The 25,305-nt window shown below is 43.6% G+C and overlaps 1 protein-coding gene and 1 long non-coding RNA gene across 3 annotated transcripts in view; one reads left to right on the forward strand and one right to left on the reverse strand.

Moving 5' to 3' along the window:
• The window catches only part of LOC138767929 (uncharacterized), a 141,502-nt gene extending 121,248 nt beyond the window's left edge, over positions 1-20,254 (forward strand). Inside the window, exon 4 of the long non-coding RNA XR_011358884.1 lies at positions 19,146-20,254. This is a non-coding gene — a long non-coding RNA (uncharacterized lncRNA). The remainder of the gene's footprint in view (positions 1-19,145) is intronic.
• Positions 1-25,305, reverse strand: part of ADGRL1 (adhesion G protein-coupled receptor L1) — a 279,116-nt gene that overhangs the window by 80,716 nt on the left and 173,095 nt on the right. For both annotated transcript variants that reach the window (XM_069945803.1, XM_069945814.1), the window contains exon 3: positions 9,488-9,701. In XM_069945803.1, the coding sequence (XP_069801904.1) occupies positions 9,488-9,701 (214 nt within the window). The remainder of the gene's footprint in view (positions 1-9,487; positions 9,702-25,305) is intronic.

The raw sequence follows: 25,305 nt of genomic DNA on the forward strand, positions 1-25,305 counted from the left end.
TAAATGCCGAGATCTACAGCGGTCGTGGCATTTAAGGTGCTCAGTGACAGATCAAGCATCTGTTACTGAGTGTTCTGCTCACCCGCAGCCGTGCTTCCGGGGTCCCGATCGCATGTGCCGACAGGCGGGGGTAAGCTCCTTACCTTCGTCCTGTCCGATCAGCGATCCATGCTCTCAGGCAGGCTCTATACATAAATCTCCGATAACACTGATCTATGTTATGCTATGGCATAGCATATATCAGTACTTGCAATCTAATGAGTGCATATTTTACAGTGATAAAAATATTTTACAGTGATAAAAAAAAGTGTAATAAAAAAGTTTTTAAAAGTATTAAAGAACCCCTTATAAACGCCCTCCCAATAAAAGTTTAAAAGACCCCCTTGCCCATTATAAAAATATAAATATAAATAAATAAACATATTACATACCGTAGTGTGCGGAATGGTCCGATCTATTAAAATATAACATTATGGTGAACGGCGTAAACGGAAATGGAAAAAACGCACCAGGATTGCTGATGTTATTAAATTATATATCACAAAAAAATTAATCAAGAGCAATCAAAAATTTTCTGCTCCACCAATATGATATTAATAAAATCTACAGATCATGGCGCAAAAAAAAAAATGACACCCCAACCAGCCCTGTAGGTGGAAAAATAAAAGCGCTATGGCTCTTAGAAGGTGGGGAGGAACATTGCATTAATTTGACCCGGACTTTTGTGCATCAAAGGGCTCTGTCTTGAAGGGGTTAAAATGCTGAAAGTTCGGGTTTTGGACGTTCCCTAGCGTGTTTGAGATTCTCATCATCTACTCTCTTTATTATATGACGACCGTGTTTGGCCCCACAGAGGCGACTACCAGGCCAGGCTAGTGCCCCGAGTGTCGGGCAGCTTTCTCCCCGTGTCTGGAGCACCAGGCCCTATTATGTTCATGTTGTTTGTTATCTAGCAGAGACCTTTCCTTCTCCACACTGGATGTAAACACATTGTATGGGCCTGAATAGAGGTCAGGACATTACATTTGCAGCATCACACCTCTCCGCGCTGGGAGTAGCTGCAGAGCAGCGCGGCTTTACATACAGCGGAGCAAGCTTCATAGAAGTGAAGGCACCCGGCACACATTGTTATCCGCAGAAGGGGAGGCTGGGAGTTGTAGTCCTGCCACAAGCAGCTCTGCTGTATGTGTTGATGTAAAGCAGCAGAGCGGTGCTGGTGTATCAGAATGTGTGTGTATGTGTGTACGCAGGATGGTTGCGTGTCAGGGGGGCCTCAGCAGTTGCATCAGCTGAGATCAGGTGTCATTAAATGGCGGCGTCAGGAGAATATCGCCAATCTGGAGGGCAACACGCTGCTAACCCCTTCATTGCCTGGTGACTGTGACACTGCAAGCCTCCCCGTCACAGATGTGCACAGTCATACACCGCTGGCTCTATTGCCTTTAAGGATCTGCAGACTATTGCACACCCTGTCCTTATGGATTCTAGGATTGAAGTGGTGTCTTATTATACGTTCATAGATCTTCAACAACTTTCATTCATAGAGCTACAGACTGTTGTACTACTATCCTATATTCATTCAGAAATCTGCAGAGCATCACACCACTGACATTAGCCATTCATATATTGCCTTTCTCCATACGCAGTTGCAGAGCATTGTACTACTAAGCTATATGCAGAGATTGTCAGAGCATCGCGCTAATGACATACTGTATATTGCCCTTCTCTATTTGTTAGCATTATGCTTCGTTTACACGGAGCGATAATTCGCCCGATCGTACGATTAACGTTTTCGAAGTGATGATTTTCTTTTTTATAACGATCAGCGTTTAGATGGAACGATATATCGTATGGAAAAATCGTTTTGCGATCGTTTTGCCAACGCTTAAGCCTATCTCGCACATAGGTCAAGTCAGTGAACGACTGTTTACACGGAACGATCTGCGATTTTTTTTGCGAACGGCGATTTAAGAACACGTTGTAAGATCAAAATGAACGATTTCTCGCTCGTCGTTTAATCGTTTGCTGCGTTTACACGTACGATTATCGTTCAAATTCGATGGTTATCATGCAAATTCGAACGATAATCGTTCCGTGTAAACGCAGCATTAGGTCAGTAGCTCTGCAGAGCTTTGCACCGCCAATGCGACCTATTGAGAGATTTATATTACAACCTATGCTCTATATCCGGGATGGGGAACCTTCGGCCTTCTAGCTGTTGCAAAACTACAATTCCCATCATGCCTGGACAGCCAAAGCGAAGCTTTGGCTGTCCAGGCATGATGGGAATTGTAGTTTTGCAACAGCTGGAGGGCCAAAAATTCCCCATCCCTGCTCTCTATTCATCCTTAGAGATGTTGAACAATGACCTACCAACCTGTATCTATTCAGAAATCTGCAGAACATTGCAGCACCAACACTATACAATGAAAAAAAAATCGTATCACCTCTCTATTGATTGAGAATTCTTGAGAGCATCGCACCGCCTGACCTATTCAGAGACCCTCTTATTTACAGAGATCTAAAAAGCCTGCAGAACATCACACACCCGACTTGTAAAAAGGTTCACCGTTCTGCATGAGCCATGCAGAGTATTGCACTCCTAGCTTATTTCTTCTCTGTCCGATATCTGCAGATCGTTGCTCTCCCTAGAGCCTTCCACCTCTGCAATGGAAAATCATTGTCACAAATTCAAGCCTGTGGAACATAACATCAATCATAAGGCCCGATACGCCGAGCTGCAGAACATCGCGCTGTGTTTTTCTTCGCTGCAAAACATCTGTATAACATCACATCAACAAGCTATTTATGCCAGTGTCCCATACAGAATAATAATCCCTAACCGCCAGCACTTCCCAGAGACTCACACAGACCATTATCCTGTATCGGAGAGACAGAGTCCTATGTGACTTAACCCCTCATGTGCCAGAGATGAACACGAGCCATGTACTTGCATCATTCTCTCCTATACGGCTTTCTATAGGCGTTCTGCTGGCAGCTACACTGCTTTTGTACTGTTTGATGTCACCATAAAAGCGACGTTTTATTATGTTCTTTTACTTAAATTTTTTCCTTCTCTTTTTGTGTAATAAGGTCAGTCGCCCCAGGTACAGAAAATCCTATGGGGGAGATTTATCAAACATGGTGTAAAGTGAGACTGGCTCAGTTGCCCCTAGCAACCAATCAGATTCCACCTTTCATTTTCCAAAGAGTCTGTGAGGAGGAAGGTGGAATCTGACTGGTTGCTAGGGGCAACTGAGCCAGTTTCACTTTACACCATGTTTGATAAATCTTCCCCAATGTCTGTACATGTAATAGCACAGACAGCGAGCGGAGAATGGGGAGCAAGCGAGTGCTGACCTGACAGATTGGCGCTCACGCGCTCTGAAATATTGGGCTGTCTATTATGGCCAGCTTCCCCCTGGTTCATTTTAGGGAATGGTCTGGGTCTGAACACTCGGACCCTGACTGATCAGAACCAATGACGTGTCTCTGCCACATATGAAATTCTTCTCTAGTGACAAAAACTAGAGGGGAAAAGTATGAGATTGTGGGTATGGGGGTCTGACCTCCGGGTGTCATGAGAGGAGAGGTTTTCTATGGGGATTTGCTGCTGCTCTGGACAGTTCCTGACATGGACAGAGGTGGCAGCAGAGAGAACTGTGTCAGGGTATACGCACACTGAGCAATTCTCGCGGATTCTGCCGCAAAAAGCGTGCAGAATCTGCCAGTTTAAATGCAACATTGCTCTTTTCCATAGAGAAAAATGGGATTTCCGACTGCCCGTGCACACTACGGAAATTTTCGTCCGGAATTCCGCACAGAATCTGCGTTCCGCCCAAAGAATTGACATGTTAATTCTTTGGGCGGATTCCCTAGAAGAATCCTATACAAGGCAATGGGGCTTGAATTCTGCTTGAAATCTGCTTGCATTTCGCTTGATTTCTGCTTGGATTCCGCTCAAATTCTGCTCAAATTCAGCTTTTTTCTGCCAGAGCAGAATAGGCGAGGATTTTCAAGCAGAAAACTTTCTGCTTCAATTCCTCGAGAATTGCTCAGTGTGCATATACCCTCAGACTGGAAAGAATACACCACTTCCTGCAGGACATATAGCAGCTGAGAAGTACTGGAAGCCTGGATTGTTTTTAAAGGGAACCAATCAGCCCAATTGGGCTCATATGGTTCCCTGGAGCATTGTATATAGCTCCTGAGCACGTACCAGCTGCTGCTGCAGCAGAAGCTGTATGCCATAGAAAAAGAGGTTTAATTACTGGGGCGTGCGGCAGGCAAAGGCGCGGAGGTAGTCATCTGGGCGCCTCCCTGCCCGTGTCTTGTCACTGCTCAATGCCTGTCAGCGCACTCGGAGGGGATGATTGACAGGCAGAGAGGCCCGTAACTGGTTGATTGGTTCCTTTTAAATAGAAGTAAATTCCCAAATCTTTATAACTTTCTGACACCAGTTGATTCGAAAGAAAGAAATATTTCACCAGAGTGCCCCTTTAAGTTCAAGCCCATCTCACTATTACCTTAATTGTCAGAGAAATGATAAACCCTCATGTTTCGGGATTTGAAGGACATAACAAGAAACTGTAAAAAGAAGTGTGATCAGTGCACCCTAAATCCAAGTGCAACCTAATATCATCTCATTTTTGTTAGGGTGACTCCATTTTATGTGCTTATTGTAATGTTCTGCAAAGAATATTATTGTAGGTAACACGGTGTGATGAGCTTTTTCTTTTTCAGTTCATCAGTGATGATCCTACAGGAATACAGAAGTGTTACTTCCATTTAAATATGACTTTTCAGAAATCAATAACTATCAATAGTACAAGCGATATTAAGAAACTCTGTAATAAGTTTTATTAAGCAAAAGAGTTTCCTTCTGCACTCAAAAAGCTGTTTTGCTACCTTCCCCCTCACTTCAGAAGAAGCAGGAGTTCTGTGTCCACTATGCTCTATGGAGAGAGGAGGGGGATGAGTGAGCACTGAGAGGAGAAAAGGCAGAACTGCAAAACACTACCTCCAGTAAAGGAAGAGGCTTTTTTGTCCAATCAAACCCATTAAAGAGTTTGTTAAAATCGCTTGTACTATTGATTTCTGAAAAAAAATAAAAAATGTTAAATGACAGCTACGTTCACTTTAAAGTGTCTCTGTCGTTATAACTTTCAAAATCTAAATCATCAGTAGATGTGATATAAAGCAAGTTTGCAATCTACATTCATTTTTTTTTTTAGTTATGGAGAACACGGCACTTCCTGTTTTTTGACTTTTTTTTTTTTTTCTCAAAAAACAGGAAACAGTCAGAAAACAGGAAGTCCTGTGTTTCCCAGGTCATCTGAGCGCTCACAGAGAGAAGACAGTCATGTGACTGATGGACACATTAAGCCGTGACTCTCTGTACTGGCCGGAATTCTTGTGTTTAGTCTGTTATTTTCAACCAGGACAAGTCAGAAAATCTGCATTCAGGGACTGGACCTGGATTTCTGGTAAGTCTACCATTGTTTTACAGCATGATAACAACAAATAAATAATGAATGTATATTGCAAACTTGCCTTATTTCACATCTACTCTTGATTTAGATTTTGAAAGTTATAACAACAATGACATTTTAAGATCCCCATACACCTTATGTCTTCTTCACTCATACTCGGACACCTGTATAAGGTGGGTGGGGCCCTCCCAACCATCCACAGACAGATGATGTCGGTGGTGATACGTCTGGGATGTGATGGAAAATGACTGTCTAACTCCCTTGTTCTGGGAGAGATAAGCTGCAGTCAGAGCTCTCTGGTATGGTGAATGCATGGGAAGAATGGGCAGGAGACAGGTATCCAAAGTGATCTATCATAGCCAGAGGGAATGGGCGGGGTGGAGAGAGTGAGAAGTTGTGTCTGTGTGGGGTGAGGTGGGTAATGGAGCTGCAGACACTGGTAGACCCCCAAGGGTTTGTTCACGCTGAGCAAGATTAGCGGAATTCCGTGGCGGAAAGCTCCCGCCTGCCTCAGTGTGAAACAGTGCGCCTATGGAAGGGCTCATGCACCTCCACTCTCCGCAGCTGGACAGACATTGAGGCTACTCAGGCCTGGTAGTCACCAAAGTCGCCGCTTGACAGACCGCACTTACAGACTCCTCCTCGAAGATTATTGAAAGTATAATGCTGTAATTTTTTTTATATTCCCAGACGGGTGCATTACTAGGCAGATTTCTCAATGTGGGCTTTAGGAAGCTGGATGACAACCTCTATGGGAGCTGTTATGTTGCCCATATTGGTTGTCACCCGTCTCCCTAGAATTTATTCCACCATGACCCAAGAGGACGACTCCTGAGCTGTTATTTACCGCTGATTTATATTGTACAGGATACCGCTCCTTGCTACACCCCCCTGTGCTGAGTGGGTCTCTAAGCTCGCTATAAAGGAGCAACAGTCAGCAGCCAGACACTGATATGGGGCTGCAGATCGGATCGGGTTACACGCTTATTGTAGGAATTCCAAGCAATTTTCAAGTAACTGCGCACACAAGCTATTTGCAAGGAATTATCCGCCTATGTAAATTATACATCAGCCATGGTATTGTTCACACCAAACAGCGCCCTTCAAGGTGGCAAATGGCAGACTGCTATTACATAATGGAAGCACGCTTGTTGTAATGGCTATTTCTCTAGGAAGCGCATGATTTCCTCATATCCAGTGGTTTCTACTAACTTACACTAATAACCTTATATTTCTAATAGTCAGAAAAAGACAACTGTAATACAGAAAATAAGACCTTGTTTCATTCTGCAGGGTTTTTTTTGGAGTAGACTTGAAATATAATCCCTAGTCTATATATAAGCCCTAGTGTAGATATAGCTATAGTCAGCTGACCAGATCCCTGACACTGGGTGCTGAGCATCAGCCAATCAGGGCCAGACTTGTTATGCTCCGCCCCCACCAGCTCTACACAAGTTGTAGGGGAGGCAGGGGGGTAAGAAGATGCACAATAGGGAACACTTATTATGGGGGAGGGGGGAGGTATAACATATAGGGACTACCTGCAGATAGAGGGGATGTATACAGTAGGGGGAACAACTACAGAGGGGAGAGGGGGGTATACAGTATAGGGACTACCTGCAGAGGGGAAGGGAGGTATACAGTATGGGGACTACCTGCAGAGGGGAAGGGAGGTATACAGTATGGGGACTACCTGCAGAGGGGGAGGGAGGTATACAGTATAGGGACTACCTGCAGATAGAGGGGATGTATACAGTATGGGGACTACTTGCAGAGGGGAAGGGTGGTATACAGTATGGGGACTACCTGCAGAGGGGGAGGGAGGTATACAGTATGGGGACTACCTGCAGAGGGGAAGGGAGGTATACAGTATGGGGACTACCTGCAGAGGGGGAGGGAGGTATACAGTATGGGGACTACCTGCAGACGGGGATGTATACAGTATGGGGACTACCTGCTGACGGGGATGTATACAGTATGGGGACTACCTGCAGAGGGGGAGGGAGGTATACAGTATGGGGACTACCTGCAGAGGGGGAGGGAGGTATACAGTATGGGGACTACCTGCTGACGGGGATGTATACAGTATGGGGACTACCTGCAGAGGGGGAGGGAGGTATACAGTATGGGGACTACCTGCAGAGGGGGAGGGAGGTATACAGTATGGGGACTACCTGCAGACGGGGATGTATACAGTATGGAGACTACCTGCAAAGGGGAAGGGAGGTATACAGTATGGGGACTACCTGCAGACGGGGATGTATACAGTATGGGGGAACAACTACAGAGGGGGAGGGAGGTATACAGTCTGGGGGAACGATTACAGAGAGGGGAGGGAGATATACAGTATGGGGACTACCTGCAGAGGGGGAGGGAGGTATACAGTATGGGGACTACCTGCTGACGGGGATGTATACAGTATGGGGACTACCTGCAGAGGGGGAGGGAGGTATACAGTATGGGGACTACCTGCTGACGGGGATGTATACAGTATGGGGACTACCTGCAGAGGGGGAGGGAGGTATACAGTATGGGGACTACCTGCTGACGGGGATGTATACAGTATGGGGACTACCTGCAGAGGGGGGTGTATACAGTATGGGGGCTACCTGCTGACGGGGATGTATAGAGTATGGGGACTACCTGCAGAGGGGGAGGGAGGTATACAGTATGGGGACTACCTGCAGAGGGGGGAGGTATACAGTATGGGGACTACCTGCAGAGGGGGGAGGTATACAGTATGGGGACTACCTGCAGAGGGGGAGGGAGGTATACAGTATGGGGACTACCTGCAGAGGGGGAGGGAGGTATACAGTATGGGGACTACCTGCAGAGGGGGAGGGAGGTATACAGTATGGGGACTACCTGCAGAGGGGGGGGGGAGGTATACAGTATGGGGACTACCTGCAGAGGGGGAGGGAGGTATACAGTATGGGGACTACCTGCAGAGGGGGAGGAAGGTATACAGTATGGGGACTACCTGCAGAGGGGGAGGGAGGTATACAGTATGGGGACTACCTGCAGAGGGGGAGGGAGGTATACAGTATGGGGACTACCTGCAGAGGGGGAGGGAGGTATACAGTATGGGGACTACCTGCAGAGGGGGGAGGTATACAGTATGGGGACTACCTGCAGAGGGGGAGGGAGGTATACAGTATGGGGACTACCTGCAGAGGGGGGAGGGAGGTATACAGTATGGGGACTACCTGCAGAGGGGGAGGGAGGTATACAGTATGGGGACTACCTGCAGAGGGGGAGGGAGGTATACAGTATGGGGACTACCTGCAGAGGGGGAGAGAGGTATACAGTATGGGGACTACCTGCAGACGGGGAGGTATACAGTATGGGACTACCTGCAGACGGGGATGTATACAGTATGGGGACTACCTGCAGACGGGGATGTATACAGTATGGGGGAAGAACCACAGAGAGGGAGGTATACAGTATGGAGGCCTAACTACAGGGGAACAAGAGTATTGGAACTTAACAACAGTGGGATATACAGTATGGCGGCTAACTACTGTATAGAGCATACAAAATTTATCTGAAAGATCTACCCCGAAAATAAGCCCTAGCACTTTTATCTGGAAAAAAATAATAATATAAGACCCTGTCTTATTTTCAGAGAAACTCTGTATTATAAACAGGATAAAACAACAGTACCACGAATATGTGTTATAATGGACTAGAACTTGACAGCTACTTCTGTGCCCTGTAGAAACACGATGTGACCACATGTACCCCTGGTATGTAAAGGGTTGCGTTTAGCCGTTCTCAAAGGGGTTGTCCAAGCCTAGGAAAAAATGGCTGCTTTCTTCCAGAAACATCGCCTCTCCTGTCCTTAGTTTGGGAGCTCAGTTCCATTGAAGTGAATGGAGCTGCATTGTAATACTACACACAACCTGGAGACAGGGGTGGTGCTGTTTTTGAAAGAAAGTAGCTGTGCTAACCACTTTAATGTAGGAGCATATAGAAGATGATCTTGCAACACCCACCTCTGTGACATAATCTTAAACGCGTCTGGCAGGTAACACTGCACGTTCTCCATCTGGAAGGGGTCAGCGTCGCAGATCTTGTCGTCTGTCCGGCCGTAGTTTGCGTTTTCCACCATGATGACATCACTGCCTGGGCACCGTAGCTCAATGGGATATCCTTCACATGCCAGCTCACGACGCATCAGTCCAAAAGGAAGAGCCGCTCGACTCAAGCCTGGTGAGGAAGTGAAAGCCTGTTAGTAACTGGATGGATAATAATATAACTTGGCTGATGATAATATAGAACATTTTACATTTTAGTCCATATATACAGGTTAAACGGAAAGTGTCTTCAGAAAATGACCTATTGTTTATATCAAGTTTTTATGTTAAACAAATTGTTAAAAATAAATATCAAATAACCCTAAAAAATCTTGTTTCAATTTGGTCACTATGATAAAACTAAGCTGAGACTTCCTGTTCTCTCTGTGATGATAAGGAGGAGGCTGCTGGAAAGTGAGCTGTACAAAAATAATAGCATTCCTGCCTACCCCTCCTTTTGGAATGACCTTTGCACAAGTCACAAAGATCACAAGGGCGTCCTGTAGAAAGAATAGGGTCTGGAGAGGTTCATTGTCTCTATGTTTATGAGGCTTTGTCACACTATATGCTATTAAAAACAGCTCTAGCAAGATGGCTGCCCCCATAATATACTGAAAAACTTAAAACAAAAATTACAATCAGAAGACAAAAACAGATTATAAAAAGGACCACATTCCAGTATCAGGCCTAATAAGGATAAACACATCTAGGTGATACATTCCCTTTAAGTAACCGTAAAGCATCTATCTAGTAACAAATAAACTTTATGGAGCATTTAGACTCTCATGCAGCCATTTCCTTCAACGTTCAGCCAAGTGTGCTGCAGACGTCCCAGGAGCAGGGGCCCCAGCTTTCACTCTTCCCAGTGTTCATGTGTCTGTATGTTCTGGCCGAGGGCCCGCCGGAGTATCCTCCGGTCCTCCGATAGGCCAGTCCGGCACGGCTTCCTACTGTAATTGACTAATAGGAAATGATCTGACATATAAGAGATAAAGTGGAGCAACAGGCAGCCCAGTCACTGAACAAGTACACATGCCTCTCCCCCTCCATCTGTTACACCGTCACACTACTTCATCCATTGCTGAGGCTGCTGTAATCACAGGACCTTAGTTTCCCATTGCAGACACATTTTGGTAACATATTCAAGCAATCTTAACTATCATACCCTTTTTTCTTCTTTTTCTGTAAGAAAGACTGCATTAATCTAAGTCGCCTTCTACTTTGCCCCATATTGAAATTAATGGAGTCTTCACCTTCCAAGAGAATGTAGAGACCGCACCGCATTTAGCAGACGATTTTTAATTCTAAATTGGAAACTTGTTGCATATCAAGTATAAGAGGTTTTTAAGGAGATCACTGGAGGTACGCTTTAAATGTGGTGATTTTGTACTAATCCTGGATTAGAGCTTGTATTATAGTTCAGAGCTTCATTCAAGGTTCTGCTGGCAAACCTGCACATACACGCATCACTAACAGTTTAACAGGGCCCCGGTTTAAATGGAACAGTAAGTTTTTTCTTTTATCAGATTACTGTAAATCTGTTAAGAGGACACACGTTCTGTGCAAGTCAGCAAGGAATGCTTGGAAATTTCAGCTCTGAAGTAGGCAGGATTGTGAATGCAAACTTCAGAGCTGGACTTTAAAGGGAACCCATGCCCATGAAAATGCTACCTAAGCTATCGGCATCATGTTATAGAGAAGAAGGAGCTGAGCGGACTGATATATATCTTTATGGGAAAAGATTTAGTATAACTTGTAATTTATAGATTGAAATCTCTGATATTTCCATGCTTAGGAGTCCAGTCCATTGAGTGACACCGCCCACTGGACTCCTTATCACAGAATGATCAGGGATTTTAATCAACAAGTTATACAGAATCTTTTCCCATAATGATATATATCAATCTGCTCAGTTCTTCCTCCTCTGTAACATCACATCAATAGATTAGATAGCATTTTCTTGGTGACAGGTTCCCTTTAAAGGGGAACGATCAGACAAATCTAACCTGATGATATGTCCCTATTGCACAGGAGATGCAGAGGAGGAAAGTATGTCTCTTACCTTCCTCCTCGGTGCCAGTCCGGTGCAGTTAGTCATTTGATCCATGGTCCGGTAAGACCACTAGGAGCACTGGGGCACCTATTAGGAGCACTGCCCACCCCCCATAGCACTGATCCAACCCGCCCCCTATTGGCTTGCTCCATTCATTATCATTAGAAACTTAATGCACAGGAACGGCATCAAGGAGGAGGGTAAAAGACATACGTCTCCTGTGCAATAGGGACATAGCAGCAAATTAGATTCCTCTAACCTGCTGATAGTTCCCCTTTATTACAGCCTGTAACTCCAGGATTATGATAAATAAATATAAATATGTAGTACTAATACATTCAATATGACAATCGGCCAGTGTTCACGTGTTGTCTCCCTTATTGACTCCGCTTTCAGCATCTAATCTTCCTTGGGAAGATCATTGTTTTAACACACAACATCAAATAGCCACATGATGCCTCACCCTCATATGCAATATGGACATGAGGGGGGATTTATGAAGACCGGTCTCATATTAGGCCCCACCCTCTTTTCCTCGGCAGGATTCACTAAGAGGCGCATGCCTCTTAGTGAATCTGGCCGGCTGGGCGCCCGAACCTGCGCCTGGCATACAAAATCTACACCTGCTTCTGGGCAGGTATAGATTTTGACCATGATTTACACCTGTGAGCCGGCGTAAATCATGATAAATGAGGCACGGGAGGAGGCCACGCCTCCTCCCTGCCTTATCATGCCCCCGCAAGCTCCGCCAGCCCGCCCATCGGACGAGTGGGGCGTACAGAAGGCGTACGCCAGGGAAAAGGGGAGAATCTGCACCTTCTCCCTAGCGTACGAATCAGGCGTATGCTTCATAAATGTCCCCCATTGTGTGTGGCCGTAGTTGCGCCCGCATACGATGATTCCAATATGGTACCTGCCCCGTCTCATCTTGGGAGGTAAACATGTGCCAAGGACAGAGGTGGAGCACTGACCACCTTTTTTGCTTCCAGGAGAACCCCTTTAAAGGGGTTATCCAGGCTTAGAGAAACATGGCCACCTTCTTCTTCTAGAAACAGCCCCACATTCGTTTTCATTTAGGGTGTGGGCTTTTGCAGCTCGGTTTCACTGAAGTGAATGGAGCTGAATTGTAATACCACACACAAACTGAGGACAGTGGTGGCGCTGTTTTTTTTTTTTTAAAGAAATTAGGTGTTTGTTTTTTTTTCTAATCCTGGATAACTCCTTTAAATTGTCTGTCCTAATATATATGTGGCTGTACCCTAATGCCTAGTGCAAAAACTATATGTAAAAAACCAACACCTAACATAGAGACAACCAGCCTTCTGTCTGTGAAAGCACAAAATAACATAATGCTAAACTAACAGATTTTTTTATACTGTCAAACATGCCAAATAGACATGTACAAGGATCTAAAAATAAGAAGGACCTCCGGATCGCAGACATCTATAATGGTGAGGTTCTGGACTATTAGGTGTTGGCTGATTAGAATTTTACAGTCATTTTGATGTATTATTGCTATTTAAAAAGCAGTCATTTCTAGTGGTAGATCCCGGCAGTAGGACAGAGTTATTAGCGTGTGGGTCATTAATAATGCAGGCTATAGTCGTTCCCAGTGCCTCAGGTAGTATCCAGCCAGCATGACATCGGCCATGAAGAGTGTTTACATCTTAATGCTCAGTAGACCAGGCTGGTTATCAGTACTTATGCTGCGTGGGGCACAGAACAGGATGTCCTAGTGTGGAGTGGAGAGTGTTCAGTGTCTGCTCCTCATCTCCACCCTTCAATAACACAAGTGTTGGTACTTTACCATGTACAGATGTCCCCATGTAATGTAACCAGTCACTCACTCATGACATAAGTGGGTACATTACCCAGACTTCGGCCTGGACAAGACTGCATGAGCTCCTTACTGTCCTATATTTGTTTTTCTCATGTCAATGTATTTAGTATCTATCTCCTTTATCCATATAATATCTGCTGTGTTTATAGCTTTTGCATCTATATCCTATCTGTTTCATATTCAGGGTAACTTTACCTACAGGGTAGATTGTGCTCCTGCATAGGAAGCAGCACCCTTTTCAACTGTGTTTGAATTCTCTTTGCAGGGATACAGTTAAAGGGAATGCTGCCTTCCATGAGGGCACCATAAACTAGTGAACAGATGGATGTATCACTTGTATCATACTCTTCAGCCGTTCTCCTAATATGCAGGAGAATAGGCTTTGTGCCACGCCCCTCCCTCCTCCTCCAGCTGCTGATTGACAGCTGTCTGCCTATCCACAGCATGGTTAGACACCTGCCAATCACGGCCAGTGGGCAGAGCATGCTGGTGCTCATGAATATCTAGAGCTAGTATAATGAAGAAGACTAGTTATTGTCCTTTATATTCAGGAGGATATCTCCAAATCAGCTGCACAGAACAAAGTAAGTGATACATCATTCTGTTCAGCTTCTCTGTCACTAGTTTATGCTACCCTTAGATAGAACAGCAGAAACCTTATTGACTATGGTGGAGCAGAGTCAAGTCAACTATCTTACAATTACCATTAGGAGAAGGGTTACATAGAGGTGACTGACTATGCAGACTGCATCTTTAAAGAGATGATATATAGAGAGACGGAGTCTGAAACTATAATGACACTCTTGTGTTAAAATGGCTCTGCTCACATTTATGTTTATTTCTCTAGCTAATATATATCTTAAATATATCCATCTCCAACCTATCCATCTATCTTATTTCCAAGGTCGCTTAACCTACCGGTCACACTGTCCTCCTGCATTGGAGGCAGCACCATTTGTGGTGTTTGCATTCTCTCTGCATGGATACAGTTGAAGACTATGATGGAGCAGATGTATGTCAACAAGTCAAAAATTACCATTAGTCAGGAGGAGGGTTACAGAGAGGTGACGGACTGTCCAGATTGCATCTATAAAGAGATGATGTATAGAGAGACAGAGTCTGAAGCTATAAATAGAGATGAGGGAATCTCAAGCACGCATTTGCATTTGATTATCGGTGGCTGAAGAAGTTGGATGCAGCCCTAAGGCTGCCTGGAAATCATGGATACATCTGTAGGCCATGTAGATATACATGTATCCATGTTTTCCAGGTCTCCTTAGGGCTGCATCAAACTTCTTTAGCCATGGGTAATCAATTGTAGAGTGTTTGGGGCTGGATGAACCTGAGTGTGCTAGAGATTTGCTCATCTCTGTGACAGGAGGAGCTCACTCAAGAAGTCTTTGCACTAGGCCCACCGCTGTGTTAAAGTGGTTCTGCTTATATCTACGTCTTTGTCTCTACCTAATATATAGGTACAGGCGATTTTAAGCAACTTTGTAATTGGGTTTATTAGGCAAATATGCCATTATCTGCATTCAAAAAGACTTTCCCTAGGTCCCCCCCCCTCTCTCTCATCCACTGCTCATTATCAGGAAATATCGATTCTTTTATATCAGTCGAGCCCTGTGTAATCTATGGAGAGGGGAGGAGGGAGATTAGTCAACAGCAGAGAACAAAGGATTACACAGTGAGAGCTGTGTGAAAGCCGGTATTCAGAGGTCAGAGAGGTCAGTGCTGACTTCAGAGGAGATAGCCCAGTGATGTAGCTGTAAATTAACTCTTTGTTGTCCTGTTTTGGTGCCTCATCTCCCTCCACCCCTCCCCTCTCCATAAGAGAACCATAAAGACGGGGGAGAGCCTCAAACTGCTTTTTCATGATATAAAAAAAATGCATTTTTCAGCTAAAAAACCCAATTACAAAGTTTCTGAAAATCGCCTGTATTAAAAAAATTTAAATGACAGTGACACTTTAAATATATTGTCTATTTATCGAATCTTCTCGGCCGCTTTACCCACAGGGTGGACTGTGCTCCCGCACCAGAGGCAGCGCCATTTTCAACTGGGGTCGCATTCAGATACAGTTAAAAACTCTGGTGGAGCAGAGGTTTGTCAAGTTGCCCAGCGGAGACATAACCAGGATAATATTTATATTTAAAGTGTTTTCTCTGTACCAACGCCAGCGCCCAACAAGGCAGCAGTGCAGAGCAGGGATCAAATGCATTGGTGATCGTTTTCTCCCTTTTCTAGTTGTTGTTTAACAATGATCCCCCCCACCCCCACCCCCTCCCCTGCCCGAAAAGAAGGGGGGAGAAGGATCCTGTGCAGCGCTCTGATTCGGACTGACAAGAAGGACGCCAGCCAGGAGCTAAAGAGAGCTGGTCAGGAGGAGGGTTACAGAGAGGTGACTAAGACTGACTGTTCAGACTGCATCTATGAAGAGATGATATATAGCGAGAGACAGAGAGCTATAATGAACAATGTGCAGGAGGGGAGGGGGGGGGGCCACTCATGTGTTATAACGGCCCAGCTCATATCTATGTGTTTGTTTTATTCCTGGGTGAAAGATTCACAGTGGGTCCCTTTACGCCTCTCCCTCTTTTATCCATTATACTAATAAATTACTACATTATATCATATATAATATAATTTTATGATTTTTTTTTTTGTTTGCACCCCCCCCCCTCCACATTTAAATCCATAATTTGTTATTTTCAGGTTATTTTAGCAATGTTTTGCTGCATATTGTGCTTTGTCATACACATATTCTATTCATTTATATCATGGATTAAAGGAACAACACGCGATTGTTATTTACTGGTTTAATTCATTTATTTATTTATTATATTTAAAAGTGTATCACAAAATCGTTTTTATTGTTACTGTTTTTATGCTTTTTCTTTTTTTACTGAAAAAATGACTTTTTTTTTTTTTACCAATATTATACTGGCAGTCATATCTCTTATATAAAATTATATAACATCAGTACATCATGCCTGTTAGGAAAGATACTGTTGAGATTTGGAGGCAGAGGAAAATCTACTCATAAACAACATTGCAGCCCATGGTCACTGTTAGGGTTTCAGCCTACAGCAGTATAGCAGGTCATGAGTTTGAGACCCAGCAGAGAAAATAGACCATTTGTAATTATATTAGTGGGTATTGGTTGCAATAGTTTGACCTTTGTGCAGTGATGCTTGTTTTGAGGCACAACAGAGAGGCTGAAAATAATGAAACAAACAGAGTAGAGAGCCATAGGCTGTGTCCATGTTTCCTGGGCTCCCTAGGATGGCATCTAACTTATTCAGCCACCGGTAAGCAAATGCCAAATGGTCGGACTCAAAATGGGATGTGAGCAGTGCCTTGTGGTGTCCCACTATGTTTATTTTGGGGCTTGGAGTTTGGTTTTTCTGTGACTATTGGAAAGGCTCTGAGCAAAGGGGTCCATTTGGTTGTATTACCCCCCTAGAGTAACCTTAAGGAAGGTGGGAGGAGCCTCCACATGCTCAGCCTCCCTTCCCACAGTGGGAGGATCCTCCACATGCTCAGCCTCACTTCTCCCAGTGGGAGGAGCCTCCACATGCTCAGCCTTACTTCCCCCAGTGGGAGGAGCCTCCACCTGCTCAGCCTCATTTCAACCTGTGAAAGGAAGTTAGCCTAGCTTAGGGCCCCGTTCACACTGAGTGAAAGTGGGGAACGTTAAATCGGCGGATGCCGCTTGAAATTCTCCCTGCCCCATTGATTCAATAGGATCTCTCGCATGCCTCCACTCTCCTCTGAAATAATTGATATGTCAATTCTTTAAGCGGAGGCGCATGAGAAATCCCATTGAAACAACGGGTCAGGCGGAATTTCAAGCCACGACATGGGCTCCGATTAAAATTCTGCTAACTTTGCTAAGTGTGAACGGGCCCTTAGAGTGAAGAGGAGAGAGAAGGGCCCAGTATCCATTCCTTTCACAGGGTCAGGCCTTAAATCCTGAAATTGATTGTATCATCCAAGCACTTGGGAAAGAAAATGAGAAAAAGAAAAACAGGGAGTGAGATATGAGAGAGAAAGACACTGAAGATATGGTCTAAAAGCAACACATTGTTGCGTAAGGCCCCCCAAGGGCTTCAGGCTGGGCCTGGTATTCTTGTGGATAATGAGCCACCATCATTATTCAGGTCCTGAACATTATTATCTGCGAGTGCCTTTGTATCAGGAGACCGCTGGGAGCCAATCAGTGAATAGCGACTTTTTTGGGGGCTAGAGATGCACGTAAAGAGGCTAGAGTAAAGAACATGGGGACCCCCATTCCTCAGTTGTGGATATCCCCAAGGGTGCTCCTTTGCTCAAGTAAAGAGACTGACTAGTGGAACTGTTACCTACATGTGTCACATTATTGTCAGGGCACCTCACTTAACATCCTGTGCCTGGGGGGGGGGGGGGCTACCTCCTTTGCCACTACTGGGCGTTCCCCTAGGAAACCGGACCAGCCCGCAAAGCATGGATGCTCTCTGTCAATCATAACCGCGAAAGGCCCAGCCATTTGTTCTCACTGTACACTGTGCACAACTGCATATCTATCCGTCTAAATAATCCATAGCTATTTGATATTTATCAAATCTAATACCTGTTGGTTTTTTTTTTCTATAAACCATGTACAGATGAATTTACAATTGGATTTTACATCTACGACATCAAGGCAGAGCACACAAAAGTCAATATACAATAAAATGTCCTCAAATCAATGGGTAGGGACCGTCCTCTTTTGTGCTCATATTAAGCAGGTGCTGTATGACCTGTAGACATGCCGAGTACTGACACATGGAGAGAGTTGATTAATAATGGTCTAGTATTATCCGTGTTGATGGATGTTCTTTAAAGTAGGAGATCCATTGCTTCATCAGTCCTCAAGGTTTATCCAATTCCAAGCCCATCTCAAATGATTTGTATGACATGTTAAGATTGGGTATTCATGATTAGTTTCGAGATGCCTCAAGAGCTGCTTGAAGACGAGAGCACGCTATACAACTTAAAAAACAGTCACAGGTGGCTAAGAGGAACCTGCCTGAATAAGATAAATGGGGCTGTCCATTTAGGAAATGAGGGCCTAATTCTAGAGGAAGTGGGGGGAACTCTTGCTGCCATATCCCCACTTTCCATAGGGACTCTAGCTCATAAAGATTTGGCACAACCATGTATCAAGTTTTAACCCTTTCATTGGTATGAACTCCATGTGATAATGCTCACCAGATGTGACAAGCTTCCAGTATAGGGTTGAATTGCGTTTCAAAAAAAATGGAACAAATTGCCTGCGGAAACAGCATTGTCTGCATAGCCCCAAATGAGAGCATTTTACCATTGTATATAAGGAATAAATGTTATTTGTACTCTATGAGTATTCTCTTGAATTATTTGGAACAGCGCCAGCAAAGAGAACCCAGTCTTTATTGAATGCAAGGACTGCCATCTCACACTGTCTGGTGGGATATTGAGAGGTTTCAAGAGGCCAAAAAGGTGCATTGGAGATGGAAATATTTAAAGCACATATACGTCACAGGGTTGTAAAACACAACCGATTCAGGTGAATGTATTTGCCAAAGGGAGTTTGTTTATAGAGGGTTTTACTTTATTAGTGTTATGTCTCAAAGAACATGCACTAGGAGAGCCTTATATGTGTTTTTCTTTTCTAATTCTTGCAGACAAGTGCCCTGGATGCTGGGGTAGGAGTGAGAAGAAAGACCTACCACACCTGCTAAGTCTCGCTTACATATCCCCAGCCACCAAATCAGAAGGAGAAGGGAAGGAACAATGGGCAGTGCCTGATAGGGTCTTAGGATGGAGCTGGAGTAATAAAGATGGAGTGAGCCCATGGAAAAGAAAGGAAGATCAGAAGATCTGGGGTAGAAGGGTAAGTATGCCATGGGAGAGTGAGAAGAGGCACTGTTGAGAGACCTGATAAAAGAGACTGCAGGCCCTGACATTGTGCAGTCTGCCCCAATGACAAGGCAGAGAGTGGGTCCTGAGTAAAGAGCCAACAGTGGCACAAAGCAGCTTTATTGCCATAGGCACCAGGTAACAGCGTGGGTTTCCTAATCACTTATTCCACCTAACGTTTTCCTACCCCATCATTTCAAAGACTGCTCCAGTAAATGTTTTATAAAAAGCTAAAAAAAATGTTTGCACTCCTCCAAGACAAAATTATAAAAGTGAATTGCGAAGAAATATGTCCCTTAAATCAAATAATATAACCCTTCCGACAAAAAACAAACCCTCTTCTTTTATATGATTTAAATGAGGGGAAAAAAAATATTACACCGTATGTGAAAAGAACTGACACAATATAACAAAAACAACCCAGTAATGGGCGGACAGTGATGATAATCTATATACAGCTCTATGGAATATGTTGGTGCAATATAGATGAATATATAAACTGTATAGCCAGTGTACCCCAAATGCCCTTAGCCATCAGTTCTTACCGCGGATATCTGCCTTCTTTTTCGATTAGACAAGTCAGGTTCTATGTCACAGTAATTACTGTTGTACCTATGGCCAAATGGGTTTTAGCGATATTATTTCCAACAGCTATTTGGTAGTTGGAAATCAAAATTTCATTTACACTGGGTAATTTTCCATAGTTTTGATGCTTCATATGTTGTTTTTTTTTTTAATGTGGAAATGCACCTTTTTTGCCTGTAAGTGTATAGGCAGCGGCATACTCTATTATATTTTTTCATGGTCCATTTGAGATGACACTTTGAGCAGCATGTGTATGTTTCTAAAAGTAAAAGCCTCCCTTAAAGTACAACCTGTTATCATGTTCCATCGGCTTATAAAAAGGACATCTAATTACATGCATTTTTGTTTGTCTCCTTATCTGACCCGTCGTCATTGTGTTGCCATTGAAAGGAGACTTCGGCCTTTTCTTCAAATATCACCATGTAAAATCTTATTTATATTTCTCATTCATATTTTCATGTAATTGTTCTATATACTGTATAATCACACTCTTCGGGGATGATCTGATAGAGGTAAAAGAGTTTTTTGGTTGGCTGTGACCCCCTGGGTTCTGTGGAGCAAGTTCAATTTTTCTACAGCGCCCCCACATGGTAAATAAAGCATTACACAATTCTCATTAAAACTAATGGGCCTCTGCTGCTGAGACAAACCCCTTTAGGGAGTGTCAGCCCGCTCAGCCAATCACTGGCTGTGGGGCTTTCCATTCTCACTCAGTGATTGGCTGAGCTGGCTGACACTTTCTGAACAAAGTGTGTGTGTGTGTGTGTGTGTGTGGGGGGGGGGGGGGGGGGTTACATCTTTATTGTTTTCTGTATACCAACAGGGGCATATTAAAAATTGCCTAACACTGGACAACCCCTTTAAAGGTTTTTTCTGAGGCTTTTGCACTGATGACATATCATCAGGATTGCCAAGGTTTCGACACCCAGCAGTTTTGCTGTTCAGCTACTGTATGTAGCAGACCCACAGCATTAACATATAGACATTGAACAGGATGGGAAGCAGATGGCTCAATTCATTGTATAGTGAGAGTGCTGTGCAGCTCCCATTCACTATAGTGCAGCCACTATACAATGAATGGCGCTGTGACTGAACAGCTGATTGTTGGAAACCCGACAATTTACACATTGATGGCCTATCCTAAGGACAGGCTATCAGTATAAGAGTCCCAGAAAATTCTTCTCAGGGTAAGGATTAGGGTAACATGAAGTGTGAAGGGAACTAACTGTTGTGGTTACTTGGCCAGCTCTAGGTATATAAGCGGAAATATAGTCACAGTAGGTCAGCCACCACCCTCGGTCTGACAAAAATAAAACTTATTTAATGATTGGCATGAATTCTCCAGACATTGTGCCCTGGCATTTGCCCATGTTTGCCTGGAACTGTCATTGGCAATGGAAACCACCTTGCCGTTATTATAGTAAGCTAAATTTCAGAGATGAGCACAACTGGAGCATGCTTGAGTCCGATCGTTCGGCATTTGAATACCGGTGGCTGAAGACGTTGGATGCAGCCCTAGGGAGTCTGGGAAAACACGAATAGAGACTATGGCCTATGGCTGCGTCCATGTTTTCCAGGCATCCCACTTCTTCATATACCGGTAATCAAATGACGAATGATCGGACTTGAGCATGTTCCAGTTGCGCTCATGTCTACTAAATTTCCAATATAACATCAAACTACATCTCAAACAAGTGAATTCTGTGGCATAACGTGATATCTGTTATACCATTGGGACTGGAGAAGATGGATGATGCGGTTGACATGGAAAGAAAATTAAACAGGAGGATGAAGCTCAACCACATGGCTGGGGAAAGGATAAATGTTGATCCTCACACCTGCAGTATGAGTCAGACATATCAGCGTTCCTAAATTGGGCAAGTTTTTATTACACCTTTCTTCCCACTGAGATATGATTTACTAACAGTCTGGAGCTACACAGGTGAGATTTCTCATGATATCACATCTTCTCATGATATCACATCTCCTCAGGATCAGAATTGTCTCCAGTCCAGGCCATTCAAAATGATTGTTGGCTGTACAATACAGTTTGTACTGGCAAGTCATAAAAGGATTAAATGTCCGTCCTAATAGCTGGTAAGATAACAGTGTGTTTGCTTACAGTCTGATGTAAAACCACAAAACTAGAGATAGCTTAATGAGAAACTATTGTCTTTTACATAAAGACTTCAGAAGAGAAGGCTTTAGGGGTAGTGATTTCGGACGCCTCACAATGAGTCACCAGTGCAACTAGGTGGTAGGGAAAGGTAATAGTATGCTGGGCTGTATACACAGTGTATAATGGTATGCTGGGCTGTATATATATATATATATATATATATATATATATATATAATCGTATGCTGGGCTGTATATATATATATATACAGATGTAGCCAGGGTTAACATGATCCCTAACTCAACAATTGTGTCAGGGAGCTATGCTAAGTCAATTAGAGTGTCGAGTTAAATGCGTCATTGTGATCAAGTTAACCCTGGCTACATCGGTATAATGGTATGCTGGGCTGTATAGCTAGAGGTATACCTAGTAGGAAGAGGGAGATTGTGATCCCGCTGTATAGCGCTCTAGTGACATCACATCTGGAATACTGTGTCCAGTTCTGGAGACCTCATCTACAAAAGGATATTGATAAAATAGAACAGGTCCAAAGACGGCTACAAAATGGTGGAGGGTGTGAGGCATAAACCATATCAGGTAAGACTTAAGGATTTGAATCTGTATAGTCTGGAGAAAGAAGGGAAAGGGGGGACATGATCGAAACCTTTAAATATGGGCTAAATAAGGTTCAGGAGGGGAGTGTTTTTAATTTAAGAACAAGAGGACACAGTGAGAGGTTAGTTGGTGGAAAGATAGGATGCAAAGTGAGAAAATATTACAGATGTGGTTGGTAAATCTACAGTAAGTGAATGTAAACCTGCCTGAGATGAACATATATCTATCCTAAGATAATAAGGAAGGAAATAATATAAGGGCGGACTAGATGGACCAAGTGGTCTTTTTCCGCTGACATCTTTATCTACAGCACATGATCCTGGGCATCAAACTCAAAACATTGAAAATGCCACAGAAATTCTGCTGGATGGTAAATCCACACAAGGCAAAGGACACCTAATCCTTTTTACTGGTGCCTACATAGGGCTCTATGAATGATATGTATTAGTGCCCATGGACCTGATGATCACCATATGACAGATCAGCTAGGTCTTGACCAACCCAGATCAGCTCTTTTGCTCTGTTGCTATTTAATTTCCCCAGAGATACTTTATTTCTGTTTGCAGGATATCGTATATAAAAAAAATATACACTAACAGGTTAGAAGAAGAAAAACAAAGTGTAGATTTTTTCCCCTGCACAGCAGCATCCATATGCAGAATCGGCAGCCCATCCCACTGCAGGGAAAACTATTATAGGGTTGCAGCAGTAAATAGCCATACAAATCCTTCATCCTCACGACCGACAAGTGTCCCGGGACTCGGACCTCCTCCCCCGATGACCATGTCATAACACACAGTGATAAAAGAAAACCCTTTAACGTGTTCATGTTACAACATTTTGCAATAAATATTAACACATTGCCCCCAACCGTTCATCCTTTTGTCCACAGGTTCAGCCACATTGCCCCTGTAAATCCATATCCTTTGTTAGTGATTCCAGGCCGGGGTCTGAAGACGTGAGCGTTGGGAAATATATTTGGGAAAGAGCTGAAGATCATGTTACCACGGAGCACGATTTATATTCATAGCCCAATAGGAATCAGGGTTATGTGATATTGTAGCAATCCATATTGATGTTCCATGAATTTTGCATGTGCTGAGCCTCAGTGTGAAACACTTTCCAGAGATATTAATAAATAATCAGTGATATATTATGTTATTCATTTACTGGCTGCCAATGAAATCTGCACTCAGTGAGATCACACTAATGTATGTCTTTTGTATCCGCAGCTAGGCTGGGTTTTTTATTTTATTTATTTTTTTATCTTTTTTTTTTTATTAAAAATACATGCCAGTGCTTTGTTTTAGAGACTGTATAACAATCTTACTATTCAACCATCAACCTATTTTACTATTATACGGAATTATTTATTATTTTTTTAGTATTTATTGTCCTTTTTTTTTTATCAGATTTCGGTGCATCAGTTTAGAAGCGACGTGTATGGAGGGGAGTAAGTTCGCGAATACTTTTATCTACTTCTCTGGTAATGAGATTACGGCAGTGCACGGAGGCCGAACCAATCCTAAGTATCGGAGCTGTAGAGTCTCTGTGGGGTGCCGTATGTATGCAGGTATTCTCCCCTAGAAGCAAAGCACCACACATTTGAAGTCCATTACAGCACGCTACTATTTTTTTTTTTTTTATATTATATTCATACACAATGTGAAATATGAGTTATACCGAGGATTAAGTCTACACGCACATGGGAGCCCTATTATGCCTCCATATAGAATTGAGCTTCAATATGACACTGTGCATGAACTCCAGAACTCCAAAGTGGTTATATTTTTCAGTCAACCCCTTCCCGACAAACTCAGTTAAGGAAAAGTGGAGTAGAAGAATTTGAAATAGATAAGAAAAATGTGCTTTTTTCCCAAAAAGATTCATTTGAATGGGTTGTGTTGCAGTACTCAACATAACCTATGGCCAAGAGTGGAGCTGTTTATAGGAAAAATTAAGGGGGTCTACCAACTGGTTCTCCAGTTGATTTGATTTGAATTGGTACTATATAATTGTTGGAGAGGAATAGCTTTTGGTAGTTTCTAGAGATGAGCGAACCTCAAGCATGGTTGTGTCCATCCGAACCGGAACTTTCGGCATTTGATTAGCGGTGGCTGCTAAAGTTGGATAAAGCCCTAAGGCTACGTGGAAAACATGGATATAGTCATTGGCTGTATCCATGTTTTCCAGACAACCTTAGAGCTTTATCCAAGTTCAGCAGCCCCAGCTAATCAAATGCCGATCGTTTGGGTTCGGATGGACTCGAACTCGAACCCGAACCCGGTTCGCCCATCTCTAGTAGTTTCCAACATCAAAAGCAGCTGATTGTTTGGATTGGGTTTTGGCATGCGGTCTCTTTCACTTACTGGACTCTAGAGATGAGCACAAATGGAGCATGCTCGAGTTTGATTGTTCGGCATTTGGATACCAGTGGCTAAAGAAGTGGGATGCAGCCCTAGGGAGTCTGGGAAAATATGGATATAGCCAATGGCCTATGGCTACAACCATATTTTTTCAGACCAGGGCTGCATCCAACTTCTTCAGCCATCAGTATTTAAATGCCAAACGAGCAGACTGAAGCATGCTTGAGTTGCCTTCATCTT

This window comes from Dendropsophus ebraccatus, chromosome 1 (assembly GCF_027789765.1).
Source record: "Dendropsophus ebraccatus isolate aDenEbr1 chromosome 1, aDenEbr1.pat, whole genome shotgun sequence".
Classification (NCBI taxonomy): domain Eukaryota; kingdom Metazoa; phylum Chordata; class Amphibia; order Anura; family Hylidae; genus Dendropsophus; species Dendropsophus ebraccatus.